This window comes from Lineus longissimus, chromosome 2, assembly GCF_910592395.1.
Source record: "Lineus longissimus chromosome 2, tnLinLong1.2, whole genome shotgun sequence".
Classification (NCBI taxonomy): domain Eukaryota; kingdom Metazoa; phylum Nemertea; class Pilidiophora; order Heteronemertea; family Lineidae; genus Lineus; species Lineus longissimus.
This window is the reverse complement of record NC_088309.1, coordinates 11,008,926-11,030,054: the sequence shown is the minus strand read 5'-3', so window position 1 is coordinate 11,030,054 and position 21,129 is coordinate 11,008,926. Positions and strand designations below refer to the sequence as shown.

The 21,129-nt window shown below is 41.6% G+C and overlaps 2 protein-coding genes across 3 annotated transcripts; both read left to right on the top strand.

Annotated features, from left to right (window-relative positions):
• The first annotated feature begins 85 nt into the window (after positions 1–85).
• LOC135482615 (potassium voltage-gated channel protein Shaw-like) lies at positions 86–19,673 on the top strand. 2 transcript variants are annotated; one of them, XM_064762810.1, is made up of 7 exons: positions 86–866; positions 8,325–8,546; positions 13,347–13,379; positions 15,465–15,706; positions 16,004–16,976; positions 17,366–17,517; positions 18,157–19,673. In XM_064762810.1, the coding sequence occupies exons 1-7, from the start codon at positions 396–398 to the stop codon at positions 18,188–18,190; spliced, it is 2,127 nt and encodes a 708-aa protein (XP_064618880.1). In that variant the 5' UTR covers positions 86–395; the 3' UTR covers positions 18,191–19,673. The 2 variants fall into 2 exon arrangements, with proteins under 2 accessions (XP_064618880.1, XP_064618881.1); XM_064762811.1 differs by lacking the exon at positions 13,347–13,379.
• LOC135482616 (body wall hemoglobin-like) lies at positions 10,544–13,099 on the top strand. The gene is made up of 4 exons (XM_064762812.1): positions 10,544–10,688; positions 11,132–11,188; positions 11,792–11,993; positions 12,202–13,099. Exons 2-4 carry the CDS (start codon positions 11,136–11,138, stop codon positions 12,292–12,294), a joined length of 348 nt encoding a protein of 115 aa, XP_064618882.1. The 5' UTR covers positions 10,544–10,688; positions 11,132–11,135; the 3' UTR covers positions 12,295–13,099.
• Positions 19,674–21,129: the final 1,456 nt, after the last annotated feature.

The following is a 21,129-nucleotide window of genomic DNA, read 5'->3' as shown; positions in this document are numbered from 1 at the left end:
GCATGTCGCCTGGCAACCATTAATATGTAAGAGAGGCAAGTTCGTAAAATAAAACGTCACATGGCCATACGCAGCAAACAACCTGGCTATAACACGGTGGCGTTAAAAAGTTTTCTGCTACTCTCCAAGGCAACAGGTCTACAAGGGAAACACGGCCACTGCAACTGGATTATAGAGCCATTGGATCTTTGGGATTCGGCAACTGCATGTTTGTGTCTTCAATATATCCCATTTATGATGAATTTATTGGCTGGGTATGAAATATTTCAGCACGGCCGCCAGTCGAGTTGAGTTGAGTGTTCCGGTGAGGACTCTCTTAGAAGGCAAAATGTTGGCTATGACGGTTGTTGTTAGATTGAAGCAATTTTAGCATGGTTAAGGGCGCTTAATGCGTCATGATGCCACCCGTAGCAATGAATCGGGAAAATCTGATTTCGGACAAACGCGGGGAGGACACGATTGAGAATGACATAACAGAAACGAGCAACTTGACTAACGGGAATGTGAAGAAACCTATGGGAAGATCATGGAAGATCGACATGAAGCAGAAGCCATTCTTGGACATGAAGAAGGCAATTATAGGAGAAAAAGAAGAAGAAGAAGAACAACATTATAAAATTGACAAGCGTATCTTGATAAATGTAGGTGGAGAAAAATTCGAAACTTTCTCGAGGACTTTAGAGAATATTCCGGGTACGCGTCTTGCTCTTCTTTCCAGTCTAATGGAGGAGGACGAATCCTACGACGCTGAGAGAAATGAATATTTCTTCGACCGAAATCCAGCGGCATTCAGGGATATCTTGAACTTTTACCGGACTGAAGAACTCCATATTGATCAGAGTGTCTGTGGAAATGGATTGAAATCAGTGAGTATTTGTGAAATCCTCATCCTTAGGAAATCAGGCCGGAGAAGCGAACATCAACCCCTGATTTCCTCAGGATGTGAAATCCTGCTCCAAAAACGGTGTTTTACTGTTGACCCATTTATTGAGCAGGACCACACCTTTCTTTACGCTGGCCGCCTCGTCCCTCCCTCCCTCAAACGAAGACTCCCTTAAGGATGACGAATGTCCGACTGGCTCGGGAGTCGATGTTGCCTGTAACTCCCGCTGCCATCTTTAAAAATGCATACAATATGCGGGTCACCAGTCATGCCATGCAGTGCTCATGAACTGACTGGTTTTTGGCTTGGCACGGCCCTGCTTTATCTTCTCGATAGTTCTGACTTCACTACCAAAAGACCGGTAAATATAACCCTAGTAGTATATAGCTCCCTCTTTCGGGTTCAACGATCACAAAAAGCAGCTTCTACCACACCGCACCGGGGACGGTAAAAAAAAGCGGCCCGGTCACACCGAGCCTTAGACATGCCAGGAAGAAGCCTCTGCCACAGGGGCGCTCCGTCGCTTTTTTTTCCACTCTTCCTACATCAGGCCATCCTCGGATACCAGTAGAGTCATTCGTATACTCCTCCCTCTGCGTCCGTTATATTGAGTTCGGTCATTAGTGCCGAGTGTTGCACTGAAGTTCAGGATGACATTCGGCATGATCAAAGCATCAAACAATTCAGTTTGTCGAATGTTTGTTTTTTACAATTTCAATCTCCAACAGTAACGAGGGATGGAGACGTCGGAACTCTGTACGGCGATTGAGAAAGAAGGCGATCACCATGCACCCAAAAGCCTTAGATGCACTTTCAGAGGTATTCATGACCCCGTCCCCTGCTGAGAACTATACTGCTGGTAACTCACAATAGTGAAAGCCATTATGATTCAACATTCAACAGTCAGCAGCAGACCTATACATCATCCATTATTAACCAAATTTCCATTGTTCTAAATAACTTTTGTCATCTGTCCGATTTCGAAGATCGATGGCCAAAATTTCCATCTAATATTGGTGTCATTACAGTTTTAACAGACGAGTCGTAGCGGTGTTAATTGGTTTCGAGAATCCATCAGGCCAAAGTCGATTTGATTATGGGGTACCAAAAACAAATAACAATAAATCTATGAGCTGCATTTTTATTTTTTGTGCTTTTCAGTGAGAAATTAAACCAGGCCTACAGGCCTACATCACACATCCTCGCATAGCCCGTTGTCCTTCGCGGATGGTGAATTGGGTGATTCAACAGATAACCACTTCACTGACTAGTTCAGTCGAGTGTCGTGAGAAATACATGTAGGGCCTACATAAGTCTTTTAACATTTACCTACACTAAGATGACCTTTTTGATCTGGTTTATGCCTCTATTAGGCTCAGTACAAGTAACCAATTTCACAGCTGCGCATACAGACTTAAGTAAATGAATATCGATCTGGCTGATCGAAGCCTACTGGCAACGATAACATGCTAACATGGCGCTAGGCCTTCAATCCTCTATATTGTGAAGAAGTGTTCATTACTATTGATGGAAATATTTTAGTTTCTCTGCATTTTTTATTGATTACCTATAACATGTAACGAAAATGTACGAGGAACGCCTGTACTCTCAACCAACCTAATGGAGAGTATTCTGAAACACCTCGATTGTAGCGTCGCCTTGATTTGCATGCAGTTGATACAGCACCTCGTTCTCGAGTCAGCGGTCTTGATCGAGTTGTACGTAAGGGCTGCGTTTGGTTCAACGAAGTCACAGTCAAGGATAATTTTCAATAAGTTTCGTACGGACAACTCGTTAATTTTTAGGTGTAATTTAATTGAAATTGTTGGTCTCTGTAGTAAGATCGAGACCATCAACTGGAGCTCAAAATCCGCCCCAAACCTTGGGACAAGGCTCTGGCTGTGGCGGCTACGTTTTCATTGCCTCGACAGAGGCGACATGATAAATAAATTCGTGGACCTAAAGTCTGTTGACAACATTGCTCGTATAGATGGGTCAACTGAACCAACCAATGTTTGTCAATGCTGTTTTCGAACTCAGCCATATCCGGCACTGATTTTGTCAACCCAGTGTAGAATTAGATTATGTCCCCCAGGATAACGTGTCCGACCCTGTTGTATTCTGACGGATTATAGTATATAGGGCTCAATAGAGATCATGACTACATGTATGAATACCTCAGATATCAAAAGCGCATAACATAATCCTTTGTTCCTCGGACATTCTTATCCACTGACATTTCAAACTTCTACACGGGCACGACTACATGTAGCTTCAGTTTTCCCTGAACTCACTGAACAGTTAATGGCTCACTATTTGAACAATTTCAAACCGCTGCTTGCGATGTCAGGCAGCAATAGCAAATAACTTGCTCGGGTCAATACCAATTAGACATTAAGTAAACTCACTGAGTACAGGATGACGCTCTCCAAACAGCTGCCATCACCATCCTTACAACTGCTCATCATCATGAAAGCTTAATAAGCTTTTCGAAATTTATCACGGTTCTTCTGTCTTTATGAAAAGCTTAGCGAACAACAATATGATCACTAATCGCATTCTAAATGAGTTCCTTAATATCCCATTCGAATACTTTATGTCACGCAACGTTCAGCGTTGTTGTGGTTACCAAGGGTTGTTGGCTTTTGTCTAACCCCAGTATTGTTACTTTGATAGCCCATGGAATAATGCATGCCTTGGGTCTCTATTTCCTAGAAACAATATCATGGAAGCGCTGTAAGCATGCGGGGTAATTGAGCTGAAAGAAATGTTTGCAGTCTGTAATCGATTGAAAAGTAAATGTGTTCAGCCAATAGTGGTGACAGTGGTATCTCGTGCTCATATTTAACAAAATGGAAAGTCTCGATAAACGCTGTAAACTTCAAGTCCAGGCATAAAATCAGTCAGACGTACTGAGATCCCATATGTGGCTGTCCTAAAATAATATCACATCGGCATCATGATAAAGGTGATAATGTGTTCATACTAATCATTCCATGAATTTTAATGTAAAACAGCAGAAAGTTATATAGACCTACATGTAATTGACATTTATTATTTCTGTTTTTACAACTGTCCCCAGCGTCTACAAGCATTAAATTTGCATCTCGATCATTAACTAATCCATTGTGAAGGTTTGTTCTGTGCATGCATCGATCTTATACCACAACCGGACTCGAATTGTAATTGCTCAGCTTTTAGTGCATTAGCAACAGCTTCCTGGACGTGCAAATGCACACAGATGATTCAAGTAATGGCCATAATTGCGTCGAGAAATGAGTTCTTCACTTGACGTGGCTTGAGCAGTCCCATTGTTTGAGGACATCTTACGTGTTGACAGATAAACGGAGGAGATAAATCGTTAACAAGAAAAAAGTCGTAAAGAATCGCAAAAAGCTTGGCACGGGTAAATGAAACAGTTGTTTTCGGTCCTTTAGATAGCGTATCCGCGGACTGGGAAGAATCCGCTGCCTCTAAGTTTCGGGTACAGAAACAGTAAATATGATGTCCGAGTATAGAGTAAGCTTCACATCTTGTATGATTACAGTACACAGCAAAACACTTCATCTCCGTTTAGCACTAATATAAAGGAAAACCAGCAATGTCAGAAAGTTTCCGGACAAATATTTCCTAACCATAATCATTATTTAGACAAAAAATATATCGCTTTCGTCACAGCTTGAAACAAAATAAGGACCCTGCGAGTTTGTTGTCGTTATTACAAATATTATTTTAAGGAATGAGAGTGATTGATATCCGATGGATAATTCTGTGTTGGGAGGTGTAAATTGCAGAGTATGACAAGAGAACCACAAATAAAGCTATATCTTAAAATTCATTAGTGAAAACAACTAATTTGGTAGTTGCTATTGCACCAACTGTGAAATTAGTAAAGAACTAACCATTATTAGTTGTTCCAACTATAAAAGTAGTAAAAACTACCATCAAAATGGTTAAGAATTACTATTTTGATGGTTATAACTGGTAATTTCACAGTCGGTGCAATAACAACTATAGCAGAGTAGTAAACGATAACTATCAAATAGTTATTTTTACTATTTAATTTTAAGAGTGAATGACTTCCGATTGTGTACGGATTGAACCCGTTTCAGGACGAAATATCAATTTATTCGGTGATATGCATGTATTAAATGGGCTCTTATGCCTCCACTCGTAAAACTACGAAAAGATTTGGGAAAGATCGTTGTAAGTTATCTTGCCCGAGGAATGCTCGAATCTGTAATTAGTCATGCGTTATCCTTTTCTTTTTGGACGCTCCCCTGAAAATCCAGGGTGCGCCCGTGAATGCGACAATGAGAATTTCGGTCATTTTTACATGTACACAGGCAAAAGTGTTCATGCATGGATCTATAACGGCGATTAATGACCAGCGTTCCATCCATGGGCCCATCCATGGTTAGATGACGGAGAACCCAATCATAGATCCATGGATGGTCGTAGCTACCATGATCCTGCATGGAATACATTATAATTTTTTTGACTGGCCATCAAAGAATTGATATTAGGATTGGTGAGGAACTGTACACATTTTCCATAATTTTGAAGATGGTTACTCAAATGGTTGTACTTTGCTGCATTATACGTTAATTTGTATTCGTTAGTGGGTCTATGATGGAACTCCCATCTGCGGATAATCCACGGGCCATCAGTGGATCTATCATGGGCCATCATAGAATCTATGATAGGATCCCGTTGTAAAACGTGGGTTGTAATAATCATCATAGACCTATCGATGGGCCCCATCAGTGATCCATATATGGACACTTTTGCCTGTGTACATGGTACTGTACCCAAACGGCGATACCGATATTAGAAAACCATTAAATATTCCGCTGACGATTTCCATCATCGTATCTGATTGATTCAACATCATATCGAAAAGCCTTTGTGTTCATACTGTGTATTTTTAGTTTTGCTTGTAAAGGAAAACTATAAATGGATCATTTTAATAGTTTGTTCTTGAGGCAATTAACCACTAAATTAAACGGATTCGATTAGTGCTGTCATCATTGCTCCAAAAACTTTATCTTCATGTAAGTTTTCTATGTAGCGTCAAGAATGTACCGAAGTCTCCCAGGCACTCTACTACAGGATAGGCCAGAAAACCCTAATCATGCATTCCATGGGCTATCCGTGTAGTGGAGCTGCACAATAGGCTCACATCAACACCCAAAAGCCGCGAAATTGCATTTTTGGAGAAGATGCATTGTACGGCTTACTGCAGAAATCGGAATTGTCGCCGCGCGAACTCAGAGAAGCCTATTAATTCAGGCAGAAATGTATACCAAATCAAATGAAATGGGTCTCTAGTTTTCCAATCACGGAAAGTTCTGTCATTTTCTTCATTTGCAATTTCACCTGGTTGGGTCTGGTTGGGTCGATTCCATTAGCCTTGCAAATCACTTGTAACACGCCATTTCCAATTAGCAATGCGATTATGATTTATGCATTTTTATTGAGACTTATAGTATTCAGTGATTCGTGCTCATCAAAAAACTTGATTGACTTCCGCTCGTGTTGCCCAGTCAGAGGTGTTCAATTCTGCAGCTATCAGAAATAAGGATATTGCAGTCATAGAGGCCAACATGTATTATAGTCGAAGGCTTTTTGGGAGAGACTTTGGCAAATTTTGCGACCGGGAACTATGGGTGAATGTATGATGTAAACACTACATATGGAGGAAGGGGTTGAGAAATAAAAAGATGCGTGCCGATATTTCAGTATAAAACCGAAGAAAACATTACTGTTATTTCTTTTTTTTCCAGGTATTTGGAAAAAAGAATTAATGATCCTTTTATCTGTGCATATTTTGTTGAAACGAACACACTTACTAATGTTTCACGAGGGAAAAGGAATTATCAAAATGAAAATATGAGTTGGGATCGTAAAGTAGCGGCGATTTAATTCAATGCAATGTTAAGAATAGTCTTTGTCAATTCGTGGTATTCCCTAGACGACACAAGTGAATTAGTTTTCGCTTCAGCAACTATAGCAATTAGTATGCATTTTAATGTAACTCTATCGCAGGTAAATTTTCTCTTATTGGACTTTAGTGATTTTGAGCTATACCGTTAGGTGCAAGGACGCTAAATATTACATGTAGGTATCGCCTGTTTAAGCAATATATCAAAACCAGTCCAATACTCTTGAATGCTAATATGCATGGCCGGATATTTAATTGCTGTATTTTATGTACCTATCGGCTGATCCTAATGATGTTGCTATGAGCAACATTCAGATACTTGCAGTTTTAATCTACACAAAACCCCCCGAGTAACGCAACGGTAATGCCATGGGCCATCATGCGCTCTGTCACGACCATATAGAGTATGATTGAGAGAATTATGAAATTGCGTACTGTTGGTTACTCAATGTCTGTGGACGAATAAAAATTAGAAGATCCTTATAAATGTATATCACAAACCACTTTTGTACCTCAGCAATGCGAAGTTAGGCCGAAATTTATGCTGTATATACGGAACGAACAGGCCTATTCGTGCCTGCAAAACGTAGGCAACACTTTTCGAGTCGAACACGCGACCTCTCGACCATTATCACGACGCTCTTCTTCTTGTTACTGCTGCCCATTCTCGAGAAAACTGGCCTATTCTTTAGCTTCAGACGTCCCGACTTCCGATGAAACCAATGGCCGGTTGACCCTGTCGCCGCCAAGTTTTTTTAGCACGTCGAACCAGCATTGCAAGCAACAGGTTGCTGGGCAATGACTGCTCTCCACCTCGTTGTGGTGTTTGTATAGTCTCAGTATGGTGCGGCAACACACGTCAGGTAAATCGTTGAGCATCCAGGCGCGGAAATGGCGTGGAGTCGCTCAGTGGACTCATTCTTGTTCCATCAATCACAACTTCCGGAAGCTGTCGGGTTACATGGCTTTCGGCACTAACAATTGTTATTCGATAATTAACCACACATGCGTACTAGCCTCTTGGCTTTTATTACCATTAGAGAACTAGCCAGACATGTTTAATCACTTAGTTTATGAATTCGTACCAAAGAATTTGACGCACTGTCATGGCTGTGTTTTTTTATTACAATATACATGTAGACAGATTTCGCAACCCCTAGTAACAACGACGAAGGTCTGTTGTGTAATCGAGTCCTCTGCTAATTCGTTTGCGCGACACTCGTAAATCCTCTTCTATACTGAGATGTAAAATAAATCGGGGCCATTTCCCGACTAAAGAAATTCGTCTATTAAACTTACATACACATTATACATGTATTTCGTATTTCGTATGAGGTTTGCAAAACCACGCCTTGTAGATTAACGCGTGTTTTTTGCTAAGAGTTTACGCATGCAATCTCTCATGCAGTCACTGTTATACTAACCCTAAACAATGCAAGCGTGTTTGTATTTCTATCATGTTTGAAATATAATTGTAACATTTCAACTATTTTCCAGGAGCTTGACTTCTGGGGCGTCGAGGAACAAGACATAGAACCATGCTGCTGGTCAAGCTACAGTAAGTTCGTCGACCACAAGGACACACTGGCGGCATTGGATGACGACTTTGCAACGGCACCAACATCGTCCGCTTGGGGCGCCGAGAAACCATGGCACACCCGTTTCCGATACAACATGTGGAGGCTGCTGGAAGACCCGACTTCCTCGATCATGGCGAAGGTAAGTAAGTGGACGTCCTGGTGTTAGGCTGAATAAATATCATAACTCTTTCATCAGAGGTGATTATTGTGGCCATATTGCGACCATTATTTTCTCATGCAGATTTGGGACGGAGTGGTGTTCCCCCCTTTCCCAAGAGCCCGTACGCCCCCCCCCCCCCACCCCCGGTCGGACCTGAAACGGTCCGCAGCATGCAGTATTTTGTCTAAATAAAAAAACAGACGCAACACGTGTTGATTATTGTAAGAGGATATGTTTGATTAACCGACTTTACCACCGACGGAATCCCCCCATGAAACGTTTTAGGCATTTCAATGACCGCTGTACATGTATGAGAAGTTCCTTTAGTTTCCTCGAAAACTTTCAACGAGGCTCTTTTGCTCGGCTACCGAATACCACCAGTTCACGGACCGACCCAGAAAAAGCTAGACTTGCATACATTGTCGAAATTGGATGCTAAGTGTCGAAATTGGGTTAAGTTCATGCAGTTCGAGAAGCGCAAAGTCTGAACCAACAAAGAGCGTTAAATATAACCAAAACGGTTGGCGTTTTTTACCAAGATTTATCTCCGATACTTTATTGCCTGCTCAAACCTGGGAAAATATCAGAGCTTTCCACTTCAAACAACGAAGACAGCCACAGCATAGTCATGATATTTGAAGCAGTACCACTATAAAAGTCTCCTGAAATAAAACACATAGCGTTCACTGGATTTACAGTGAGTTCTACCGGGGGTCAAAACCGACCGTGGAACCCAAATGGTGGATAAAGGTGTCGGGTCGCCTTAGAAATAGAGGAAATGACGTCACAAAGAAACAGACAAAAGACTAGTTCATTTTGAGGGGCGCAAGGCCACGCGTTTTTAAAAATTACATTATACCTCTCCACAACTGTAATAGAAGGGAACTTTTTTTGTTGTGTTGCAAAGGTAAATCCGATAACAAGTTTGTACCCAATAATGTGACCTCGATCTTTGGGTCACGAGCCCGTCGCCTAATCATTACGATTCCTTTTCCCATGTGTGAAGTGGATGCAAGGCTTTTTTCTCGACTCCCGTTATATCAATGTCAGCTGCCAATTATTTCTTAATGGGAAATACCAAAATGTTTCACCGGAGTCAGGTTAGGTTAATAATCTAAGTTGACCTTATTTTTTGGTTATTATCATTATCAACAAATTAAAATTTGTCCTTGCGACTGAGGACAAATGAAGGACGCTACGGTTGTTTTCCAATTGTTAGTTTATACTATTAAGCAGTTATTAGCATATCTGTCTGAAATGAAGGCGGCCAAATTCTACCCCTGTCGTTATGGGATAGAACGCGGGAAACACAGGGTCCTGGGAACGCATAAAAATCATGGCTGGTAAACTTTTTCGCGTTTGGACCTACCCAACCCGGCCGATAGTGCGAGTTCGAAGGTCGATTTTCAAGTTTGGCATTAGCGATTTTACATGGGTGTATTAAGGTAAAGTCGTGTCAAATTAAAGATGCAGCACCCTCTTATAACCATTGGTTTTCAATACACTCCGCCTCTCCATGCTTCAATGAAATGCAGGAGTGAGAACAAAACTGATTGGAATTTCAAGACGAGCATACAGGAGCAAGTGCATTCCTCTTGTGGCAGCCTGTAGTCGATGGTATGGCATTGCAAAAACTTACAACATAACACTCTTGACGAAAGAAAGTATGTCGAGTGACATGCAATTTGGTGCAGTGCCACCCAGGCGTTATAATTTGACAGTTTGTTTTTCTTTCGTAATTTGATTGGAATAACAAGCAGTAGGCCTGTTAGGTAGTTAGAGGTGACTTTGAAGGCGTGCCTGCAGCAGGGACGCTGCTTGGAATTCATCACGTGCACGTTTTGGAATTTGGGACACGATCAAGATGATAATGAGGCTTGGCTGAGACCCGGGAGCTGAGAGACTCCATTATACATCGAGGAGGTGTTATGACCATAACGGTACAACGATGACGGCATTAAGAGGAGAGAATTTCATTGGTTTATGTGAGGCAAGCCGGCTTTTTAAGGGGCGTTGTCTATAAATACGACTTGTGGGTTGATCGAAGTTTCATTCAGCATCCAACACCGAAGCCTGATCATTTTCGTAGTCACACACAGTGTTTGTGTACACGTAATCAGTGTAAGTACGATGTAAATCATTTTCAATTTTCTCTTTTTCGTTTTCTTGGCTTTCTTGCGATTTTTCTTCTCATTCTCATCATATGACTACTCCACAATAACTGCTTGTTTATCATAACTCAACTTGCTAATAATTTTAGTGTGGCGGGGCCTCTGGTCGTCCGATAGTCAGATATATTAGCCTTAACAATCATTGCAATGAAATAAAAATGTTTGCCTCCAAATCATTTTGACTACAGTCTGAAGAAATTTGCTACCTTCCAAATTCACCGAATTAAATTTCATGTGACACAATTTCCACTTTTCCTATGCCTAGTTTCTTTTTCTGCGCAAATCAGTCCGGGGTTATCTCCGAGATGAGGCGGGGGTATCCCCAATGCGACATTGATTCGCCGCGGTGATAAGAATCAATACCGATATATATCCCGGCCCTTCTCTTTTCAGAATCATGTCTTGGAACAGCGCTGATAAGGCTGCCATCGTCGACACTTTCTACCATAAGTAAGTTCATTCTTCTTCAGCGTTGAAAACCTTAGAGATGCATGATCATAGACTAGTCTGCTCAAAAGAATTTTCATTGATTACGTTTCTATCCCCCTTGACCAGGATTCGGGTTAATTCTTATCATTTTTCAAGATCATTCTTTGAGATGCATGCTGTAGACCAGTCTGTACCATCTCTTTTTTCGGATAATTTTTTATCAACAGTTTGGATACTTGTTTGTACATATTGTACATGATCAAAGAATTCCATTTTCAAATAGTATCACTCCTATGAAAAAAGTAGTACTCAGAAATTTTAAGCCAATGTATCATATATCTCAATATTTGATCTATATTGATATTGCGCCATGGCTAAATGGAACCCATCAGGAATTGTGTCTTCGTTTTCATTTTGTTGGCCCTGGAGTTGGTTTCTGCCTGTATCAGCCCACACAAGACCAGAAGGCATCAGGATATGGTTGACATTTCCAGGCAATCCTACCTCGAACCGAGCCGAACCGGGGAATGACCTCGGGAAATGGGGTGCTGGTTCCAAGTTTCAAGCAACTCAGTACATTTTCTCATATAACAGCGTGTACTTAACTTGCGTTATTTCTTTCAGGTTGTTCTCGGCCCACCCGGATTACCAAGACAAGTTCAAATTCAAGGGAGTGGCTCTGGGAAGTCTTGGTAGCAACGCTGCCTACAAGACACAGCGGGACAAGACCGTTCACTACATCGACGAAGCCGTCGCAGGTAAAGCGGACCCCGCCGGTCTTGCATCCAGGCACACGGCTCGCAATGTTGGAGCTGCCGAATTCAAGGTAAGGGCCAGGGAGACTAGGAATGGCGTAATTCGTGTTTACCGAAACAAGATAGAGTCGGTCGGTTTCGAAATGTCCTGTAATCTTAAACAATGTTCCAGAAAAATGTCGACTCAATTGGTCAGATGTTTCGAAATATCTTTATCTTCCACAGTGTTACACTAGGCTATAGTTTTTGTCTTAATCGTTCTAATTCTTTCAACTTCAGGCCGCCAAGTCTATTTTGGCTGCTGCCGCCGCGGAACACCATTGCACGACTGACTTTGGAGGAGCCGTCGATGCCATCATCGGCCACTTTTAAAACCGCATTTGACAGGGCAAAACATGTACCCCATGCGTAGATTTTCAGGCAGTGGCTTTTTAATAACTTGAATATCATTTAGGACTAATCGATGGACTGTAAGGCTTACTGAAATCGTATATATGAGTTCTTGCTGTTAAGTTGGCTCTGTCCCTTTCCGCGGTCTGAAACAACTTGAACGTTGAACTGAAAAAGTCCCCATCCATGCCAAGAACCAAACTGGTACAGCCATGAAATGCAGGGTGCAATCAAAACTTCAACACAATGTTCTTGCTGGCCCTGGTTACCCAACTGGTAAAAAATTGAAGTCATGCGTTTTTGCCTTGAGAGAGCGGGAGAGAGCCGATGTCACAGTGCTTATACAAATGATGCATATATGCGAGATGGCTAACACATTGTAAAACAAAACAAAATCGAAGACATATATTTGTGAGGCTGAGAGAAGAATTGTATGCAAATGAGCAGTGCTGGAAAAGGCATTAATTGCACCAGTAGGCTCGGGGATACAAAAAACAACATTTGCCGATATCCGAAAGCAGAATTTGACCGACCGGAACACCCCGCAATAGCCATGTGATTTGATCGTTACAAAATGAGCACACCGGGGACGGGATGTACTGGCAGAATTCGGCACTTTTCATTGGATAAGCCACCAGAACCAAGAACCAACTGCAAGTTTCGCTTTCGGAAATCCGATCCATGAAAACTTTGTGGGTGATTGTGTTTCAGGGCTATTGGATTTTCCATAGAGCATGTAAAGTATATATAGATGCCTGAATATCTGAAATAAATATTAGTAATTTTACTAACTCGTTCGCTCTATTTTAATTCCGTCGGTGTTGGCATGAATCCAAATGATTACCCCTGTGTTATATTCCCCGTAGATAAGGTCGGTAATTACCGAGTGAAAGGACCTAATCTATTTGACTACCTCACCGAGTCCCCTGTCCAGAGGGCGTTACAAATGTTTCCCTGAAAGTGTGCAGAAACAATAAGTGCTGTTTCAGCATTTCAATTAAAGTTTCCTTCTTCTTGTCTCTGTTTTGTCTCAGAATGATATATTCGTCAAGTACAAATTATCTAAGGTAACTGGTCTACAGTGAAATGGAAGAACACAGTACCTTTAAAAACATATACATGTACATACTGAAAAAAATGACACTTTGTAAATGTCACATTCCCTAAAAAAAACAATTATTGAGGACGGATATCGTGACTTCTTAGACTTGGGGTAAAATCAGGGGCGTAGATTGGTGATGGCCTGCATGGGGGGGGGGGGGGGGGGTCGACTTTCTCACTTCCGCACCGCACCCTCTTTCACTTTAAGTTTACAGTTGGTCGAGTCATCTTGACCATCAATTTGCTTCCAGACGGAAGACGTATGGGCGCGGGCTACTGAGGCAATACCGCTGGAAGTTCAGTATGGGTCGAATGGGCCGAATGAGAGGTTAGACGGTGCGTCACCATACGTCACCATACGATGAGTATAAACGGTTTTATCCTCAGCCTTCCAGGTTGTGTGGCGTTTCGTCGAGTCCAGTCGGATATTGCCCCGGCGTCCTTGAATTTGTCGAAGGCATATCTTCATATTGTCTCATTACTCTTCTTGGATATTTTATCGGAGGACAGTGCTGTCATAAGTAGGTCATGGCCGCTGCCAACGTGACCTGATTTTTCACAGGAGCAAAAATTAGGAAGCTCCCGGGGAAAAACCGTGTTGCTGTGGGTAACTGTGTTCTTCCATATCATGACTGAAAATTTTACCATGACAAAACCTAGCAACCAAACCGATCGAAGGGAACATGCAATGTGTGGTTTCATCATGATGATCTGACCCTACTTGATCAGAACAAATACGAGAAAAGACTCATGTCAAGTCATGTCATGAAATTTCGTGTGGGAGAAGACACTTACTCACTGTAGTTCCTTTTGTTCGACCGTTAACATAGTTGAAGTTACGCGTACTGTGATTTTCCATGACATTCCGTTCAGATTCTGTGACGAGACATGACCTTTCTCGTTCAATAAGACTTCTGTACTCAATAATAGACTATTGGAAATGAAGAAGGAATTGAGTGCAAATTTGATGAAAAGCAAAATGTCAACAATTGGAGTTACACTGTGTTTTTCCAAGACTCTGTAAGATAGTGGTTAGTTACGTTTCCTAGTCATTATGTAGGCGTCCATCCTACCCATCCCTAATTTTGTGCTTTATGACCATTCCCTGCTCTTTAGGTTGGATTTAGTTAAGCTTTGTGAGGAGTCACGCTTAAGTTTATGCTGTGCGGAGGCCTGCTTCATTACCTTTAAAATGATAATATCATTTGGCAAAAATTCCCGAGTGGTTTTGTTGTCATTGTAAGTTACGTTAAATTTTCCTGACTTCTACTCCTTTCCCCACCACTCCAACCGTTCATTTTCTACAAACCTCCACTTGTTGTTGTCAATGAAGATACGTGTAGTTTGAATCTTGATTGTGATGTATATTAGACTTCCTATTTTCAACCCTTCAAATTGACAGGTCATTTTCCACAAACCTCCAATTTGTGTCGATGAAGATACATTTGATATATTTGGTCATTGTTAATTACGGCACCTTTATATTTTTCGGGCCTCACTTCCTTTTTCAAACCTTTCAAAATAGTCATTTTTCCACAACCCTGAGCTGATTAAATGATTGTAGCGCTTCATCTAATATGGACTGCAATATACGACACTGTAAAATGCATTGGCTCGATGGTTTCCTACCTGATGCATACTCGAAACTGAAACGTTAATGATATTTCAGCAGATAAATTCCCGTTTTTGTCTTTTAGTAGTAGACGTTTAATTTTTTATTTCCTCATAATGTCCATGTTTCGTTCATCCTCTTCTGAGATTTACTCCAAAAGTGGGCGCTTGCGTACTATCTCGTCTGGAGTGAATAAACTTACTTGTATACTTACTTTTTCATCCACGTGCATCGGTTGTACGGCTCAATTTCTGTATCCGAACCTTTGGGGGGACTGGCGTGGACGAGGAAATGCCCATTCCCTGGAACCACCTCACCTATCTTTATCTACCTCAACATCTGCCACAGTGGCGCTGCAGTCACTCGTTGGTTTTAAAAATCAGATTGAATATTGCCCCGAGAAAGAGGTTGCTGTAACCAGCTTATTTCCTTTTTTCAGGTATACGTTGCCGTTTCAATGACATTTGTGATGCTGTCAATTGCATTGTTCGTTTTGGAGACCCACTGTAAGTTCCGGATAATCAGTTACAAAGCGCCCAACAGCACCCTCACGACGGTCTGTGAATGTAAGGACCACAATGTTCTGGACGTGAAAGGCGTTTGTGAGTCCAAAGTTAATCCTGTCATGGAGTATATCGACTATGTCTGTTTCGTCTTCTTCTTCGTTGAAATCGTTCTGAGGTAGGTAACGGTCCATTCTCGATATATGATCTATAGGGAGGGCGGGTAACCTTTTCGGGACACTGGTCCGGGATAGTCCCAGAATTACTATCTATGGGGTTTTGCATACCGATCTACCGTCGTTGTGCGAGGAGACTTCAGGATTGATGTTCACCGCCGGTAAGTCGGCATGGGGGTTTTGGGCAGAGGAAAATGAAGTGACAGACAGTGAGCCGGTCCAAGTTAGAGCCGTAATTTTAAGAATTAAAAGCCCCCCTAGATATAACATGTCCATTAAATTTCACTTCAATACTTCAGGTTCTCATTCTCAATGGACCGCAAGGCGTTCCTAAAGACGCCACTAAACATCATCGACATCATCTGCATCCTTCCCTACTTGCTCTCCCTGATCCTCAAGAACGTCGGCGATAACGACGACGTGTCGCGCATCCTGAGGGCCGTCCTAGCACTCCGGGTGATCCGCCTCCTCCGAATCTTCCGCCTAATGAAGCATTACGTGGCCTTCAAGATCCTCGTCTATACCATCAAAGTCAGCTCCAAGGAGCTGATTCTTATTGTTGTTCTCCTCTTCATTGGTGTGCTCATATTCGCCTGTCTCATTCACCTTGTAGAGAGTGATACATTTGACAATATTCCTATAGGCTTCTGGTGGGCCTTGGTAACCATGACTACAGTAGGCTACGGGGATAAGTATCCCAAAAGGGAGGCAGGGTACTTTGTGGGGTCGATTTGTGTGATTTGCGGTGTCCTCACTATTGCCTTCACCGTCCCTATCGTGGTGAATAACTTTACCCTATATTACTCCCACGCCCAATCACGGACTAAACTACCGCTTAAGTCGCGTAAGAAATGGGCAAAGGAGTTGGCCAACAAGTTCAAATTAGGGGCGGTGAAGAAAGCAATTAAACTAAAACCGCCTAAGTCTCCTGAGGATAACTGTGATCGTTCTTACGTAAAGCCACCGAACTACGTCGGGAAGCACAAACCAGAGGTTCTGAATGACATGGATGATGTTAAGATTAATAACACTAACAATCTAGATAAGTTGCCAATACCGGATAAGAACATTGTGCACATTGGTGGAAAGCTCGTGACGGAGGATGAGAGGGCGCAGTCTCCCAGCGCCCGTCACGGCCGGTTTGGCGTATCACACGGCGGCAACCTGCGGAACAGGATGATTGATGTCGGCGACACTCAGCTGGAGGATGTTGAGGGAGTCAATGGTGATATCCGGACTGTCTCAACCGACTCCGGTTATGGTGCGACAAAGGTACGTAAACTAGGTTGCACCCTTTGGGTTTGGGATTCTTGGCACAGGTTTCAAGTCAGTTTTGCAGTGTTTTGGTTGACCCACGCACTGCTCTATCGGTGGCAAGTGCCACTCCAGGACACCGGAAGTTCTTTCAATTGCTAATTTAAAGGTGATTTCAATCTCCGTCGGTCGTGATTGTAGCAGCTGTAAGCAATGATGCTTATCAAAGATTTCTTTGAATCGGCCAATAGCGATCAGATCACGTGTGTCAGGCTGCGTGCGTAGTAGCCGGCGTCTCCGTCGCCGGGTCGGCGCCAAATTTTAACAACACACGCCCGATTAATCTAATGATCTAATATTCTAGTAAAAACTTTTTTGTCATTCTCATACAAGTATACTCTTTGCAGGCTCAGCACGAAGAGGCAACGCGGCAACTGCTGACGGAAATGGCTGACGCTGACCGACAGCGAATGGACGAGCGCAGACGACAGGCTGTGATTATGGCACAGAAACGAGACAAGAAGCGCCAGCAGAGGGATGACGGCAAACAAGACGACGGGTAAGTGGAGTATTTTGGGCCAGGTTGTTTTGTTTACTACTATTTTGAATCGGCGTGAAGCAGATTTAGTCCCCGTAGAAATACTACCACATTGTTCCACGGCGGATAAAGGTCAACAGATGATTAAAACTAACAAGAAAAAGTAACAAGTAACGGCCAGGGAAACAGCCATGCAAGCGCTTACGCCGGCTGTGCCCCTGATATCATGACCCTAGCTACTGGCTTGTTCATTCCGGATTCAAGCTCAACTCAGTGGAGATTATTATGCATGTATGTCCGAGCTGCATGTATTCAGCATTCTGGACTGGCATTTACACTTGGCCATCTCTGCCAGCTTCATAAATGTAGGTACCCATTTACTATCGGACGGAGAATTGTAGTACACAATGACGAAACAGTGAGTCGAGAGTCGAACCTTTGCCCTCCTGGTTATGAGCCCGGTGCCCTAACCATGCACTGTGCCGCTGACCTTCCTGTCTAGTACATCCTGAGCTTCAGAACCTTCACTCGGCACTTACCGAGCTTGTGCGAGGGAGGACCATACTAACTTACTTTAGTATTCGAGGATGTCCCAATCGCGACCACCGACTTGGTTAACCAGATAACAGTAGATTGACAAGCCGCGTATGTACATTTCAGGTCGACGAAAGATCCAGGAGAGGAGGAAATGTGACTATTGAATACTCCGCGCCGATCAGACGCCCAGTTGGACCTGGTTTGATAGATGACGATAGAGCATCACATCTTCCTTGCTTTTTGGTGGCCCATGCACGCATTTCCGAAAATAAACATATTTTCACAATACATATAACTGTACGAAGTATAGTATAATGTACTACCAAAAATATATAAGCTCGCTTTATATATCTTTGGTAGAAAAAAAATAAGCTCGTCTTATATATTTTTGGTATACTTACCTGATATTGTAACATTTCAGTACAAGCATCATTCTATTTAATTGGAAGTGGAGGCAATCGTGCTGTGACATTACATTTATTTGCTCTTTCCGGTTTAGAGTTTGGGTTATATGGACCACCTGAAAGGCGTATCGTGGGGGTCGATAAACGTATCAACTGGACGTAACAATTGGGAGAAGATTTTTCGTTTCAAGACAAGTCGTTTCGTTGAATTGATATTGGAAACAAACAATGTTTACATTCATGCAATATTGTAGATATAGGTACACACTGTAAGCAGATACGATATATTTACACGGCCATGCGTCCGTGTTTTTCACATTTACTGTTTCCGACTACGTCACAATGTGGGTCACTGCTGTTTTATGTTCATGTCTGTTACTGTTACTGTAGTTAGCCCACTTGGTGTTTACTAGAATATATTTTTCGTATTTATCGGAATAAAAAATAAGTTACTTTATTGACAGCTCTTGCTAATCATCCGTCCTAGCGATTGTGATTTCATGTATATTATGCCTGTATGGAGAGTAGGCCTATGTCCCGTCAATGTCTATTTTTTGTAAATTGCGAAAGTCAGCCTTTGTATGAACATTTTATCATAAAGTAGTGAGTTCTAGCAGATATATTTGTATAAGTTTTAGCTAACGCGTGACGCAGACGTTTTCTGCGGAGGGGTGGTGCGCTACTAGTTTATAGACCAACCCTTTTTACGATACAAATCGTTCGTTTTCTGTAAACAACTCATGTATATATGTAAATATATGAAAAGAACAAATTTGTCGATTTTTTTATTCCGAAAACGTACGCTTAATCGTTAATCTAAATTTTTGTCAAAAACTCTGGGTTTTTAGTCTATACATGCACTGTCTTTATCACTCCGTCCAGTTCATTTGTAAGACATATTCACCGACCGGTGATTATTGTAAATTGCTGATTTTGTGTAATTAGAAATAGAAACTGTGATTTTTCAATATAAGAGATTTCAATATTTTGCATTGCCGTTGTGAACCTATATATAAAGGTCATTTTTCATCACGTTGACACGTCAGGTTTAGAATCAACCACGTCCACAGATTGAGATTCAATTCCCCATTGATCCATCTCAGCCATGTTTTACCACAACTTGACATTTAAAAAAGCGCTATGCGGCCGGGGAGCCCGTCATGTACTATAGAATAGTATGCTTGCTGTATGTACACTCATGGTCAAAAGTGAATGGACACCAGTTTTTCTTGAATTTCTCCAAAACTAGGCTAAGCAGACACATTCACCTCACACCGATTGTAGCAAATGATCTTGGCTATTGAATAATGCTAAAATTTTAAAAATCTGTTTAGTTTTGCCTTTGATAGGAGAAATTTGGTAAATGTCTCTTTTTCACTACTTCTTTATTGGCAGGAATTCCCCAATAAAAATTACATCCTCATGTTCGACCCATGAAGGCCTTTCATAATATATCCAGGTTTTGAAATAATTCAAACTAGAAATGTGGTTTTTGGCCACTTTTACGGTAATGATTTTTACCCCACTGGAGACACCTTTGACATAGTCCCATTAAACCATTGTCAACTCCAAATGAAGTGAAGTGGTTGTGAATGAATGCCAATTGTCTTGTTTTGTGATCTGTCTGTTTCACAATGACTAGGCACAGGCCCAACGATTATGGTCAGGTCTATTACCAATTGCGTTACATGGTTGTCATTTTAGTTAACTGGTCAGATTACTAATCTGGGAATCCCTTCTTAAAGCATTCAAATTGATCAACAACCCACCACAATAATAATTGAATAGGCCTGTCAATATTCAAATTTAGATAATAATGTCCATCTTTTGTAAAAGGTCTGTTGACCACCCTGCCATGAAAAACACAATGCCCACTCATTCACTCAAAAGGTCTGTTCAATTGATGAGGAGGGACCATGTCGTAGATGTGTCAAGCATGATCCAAATCATTACCGTAAAAGTGGCCAAAAACCACATTTTTAGTTTGAATTATTTCAAAACCTGGATATATTATGAAAGGCCTTCATGAGTCGAACATGAGGATGTAATTTTTATTGGGGAATTCCTGCTAATAAAGAAGTAGTGAAAAAGAGACATTTACCAAATTTCTCCTATCAAAGGCAAAACTAAACAGATTTTTAAAATTTTAGCATTATTCAATAGCCAAGATCATTTGCTACAATCGGTGTTAGGTGAATGTTTCTGCTTAGCCTAGTTTTTGAGAAATTCAAGAAAAACTGGTGTCCATTTACTTTTGACCATGAGTGTACATGATACTTCCTCTTATTCACATGTTTACATGTACATGTAGCACGAGTGCTGACCTGGACGCATTTTCTCATATACATGTACATCAACGCTAACAACATGTATAATCATAATGATAGGAGTAAATAATGCACCTTGGGGATATAGGCAGGAGCTGGGGGGTCAAATTGGTCAATAGGGCTCGATTATTAAGCATCAAATATATTCCCCGTTTAGCATGAGTAGTTTCGATGTACCGGTATTGTGATGGGATGGGAGAGACATCTATTTGCGACTTCGTGTAACTTAACCAGATCTACCTGGCTCCTGCCTATACAGACTCCCTTAAAGACACAAACTGATAATATACTATGTCAATCTGTAAATGATTATAAGTGTGATCTGCTTTTAGATAGATCGAGGCGTTTTACAGTTTGTTGAAGGG

What these genes read in the sequence shown, in the direction of transcription:
- LOC135482616 (XM_064762812.1), top strand. Translation starts at nt 11,136, where the DNA reads ATGTCTTGGAACAGCGCTGATAAGGCTGCCATCGTCGACACTTTCTAC. An exon ending in GTCGACACTTTCTACCATAA is followed by an intron (nt 11,189 to 11,791) that starts GTAAGTTCATTC and finishes TATTTCTTTCAG; the next exon opens with GTTGTTCTCGGCCCACCCGG. An exon ending in TTGGAGCTGCCGAATTCAAG is followed by an intron (nt 11,994 to 12,201) that starts GTAAGGGCCAGG and finishes TTTCAACTTCAG; the next exon opens with GCCGCCAAGTCTATTTTGGC.
- LOC135482615 (XM_064762810.1), top strand. Translation starts at nt 396, where the DNA reads ATGATGCCACCCGTAGCAATGAATCGGGAAAATCTGATTTCGGACAAA. An exon ending in CTTCCTCGATCATGGCGAAG is followed by an intron (nt 8,547 to 13,346) that starts GTAAGTAAGTGG and finishes GTTTTGTCTCAG; the next exon opens with AATGATATATTCGTCAAGTA. An exon ending in GACGGCAAACAAGACGACGG is followed by an intron (nt 17,518 to 18,156) that starts GTAAGTGGAGTA and finishes TGTACATTTCAG; the next exon opens with GTCGACGAAAGATCCAGGAG.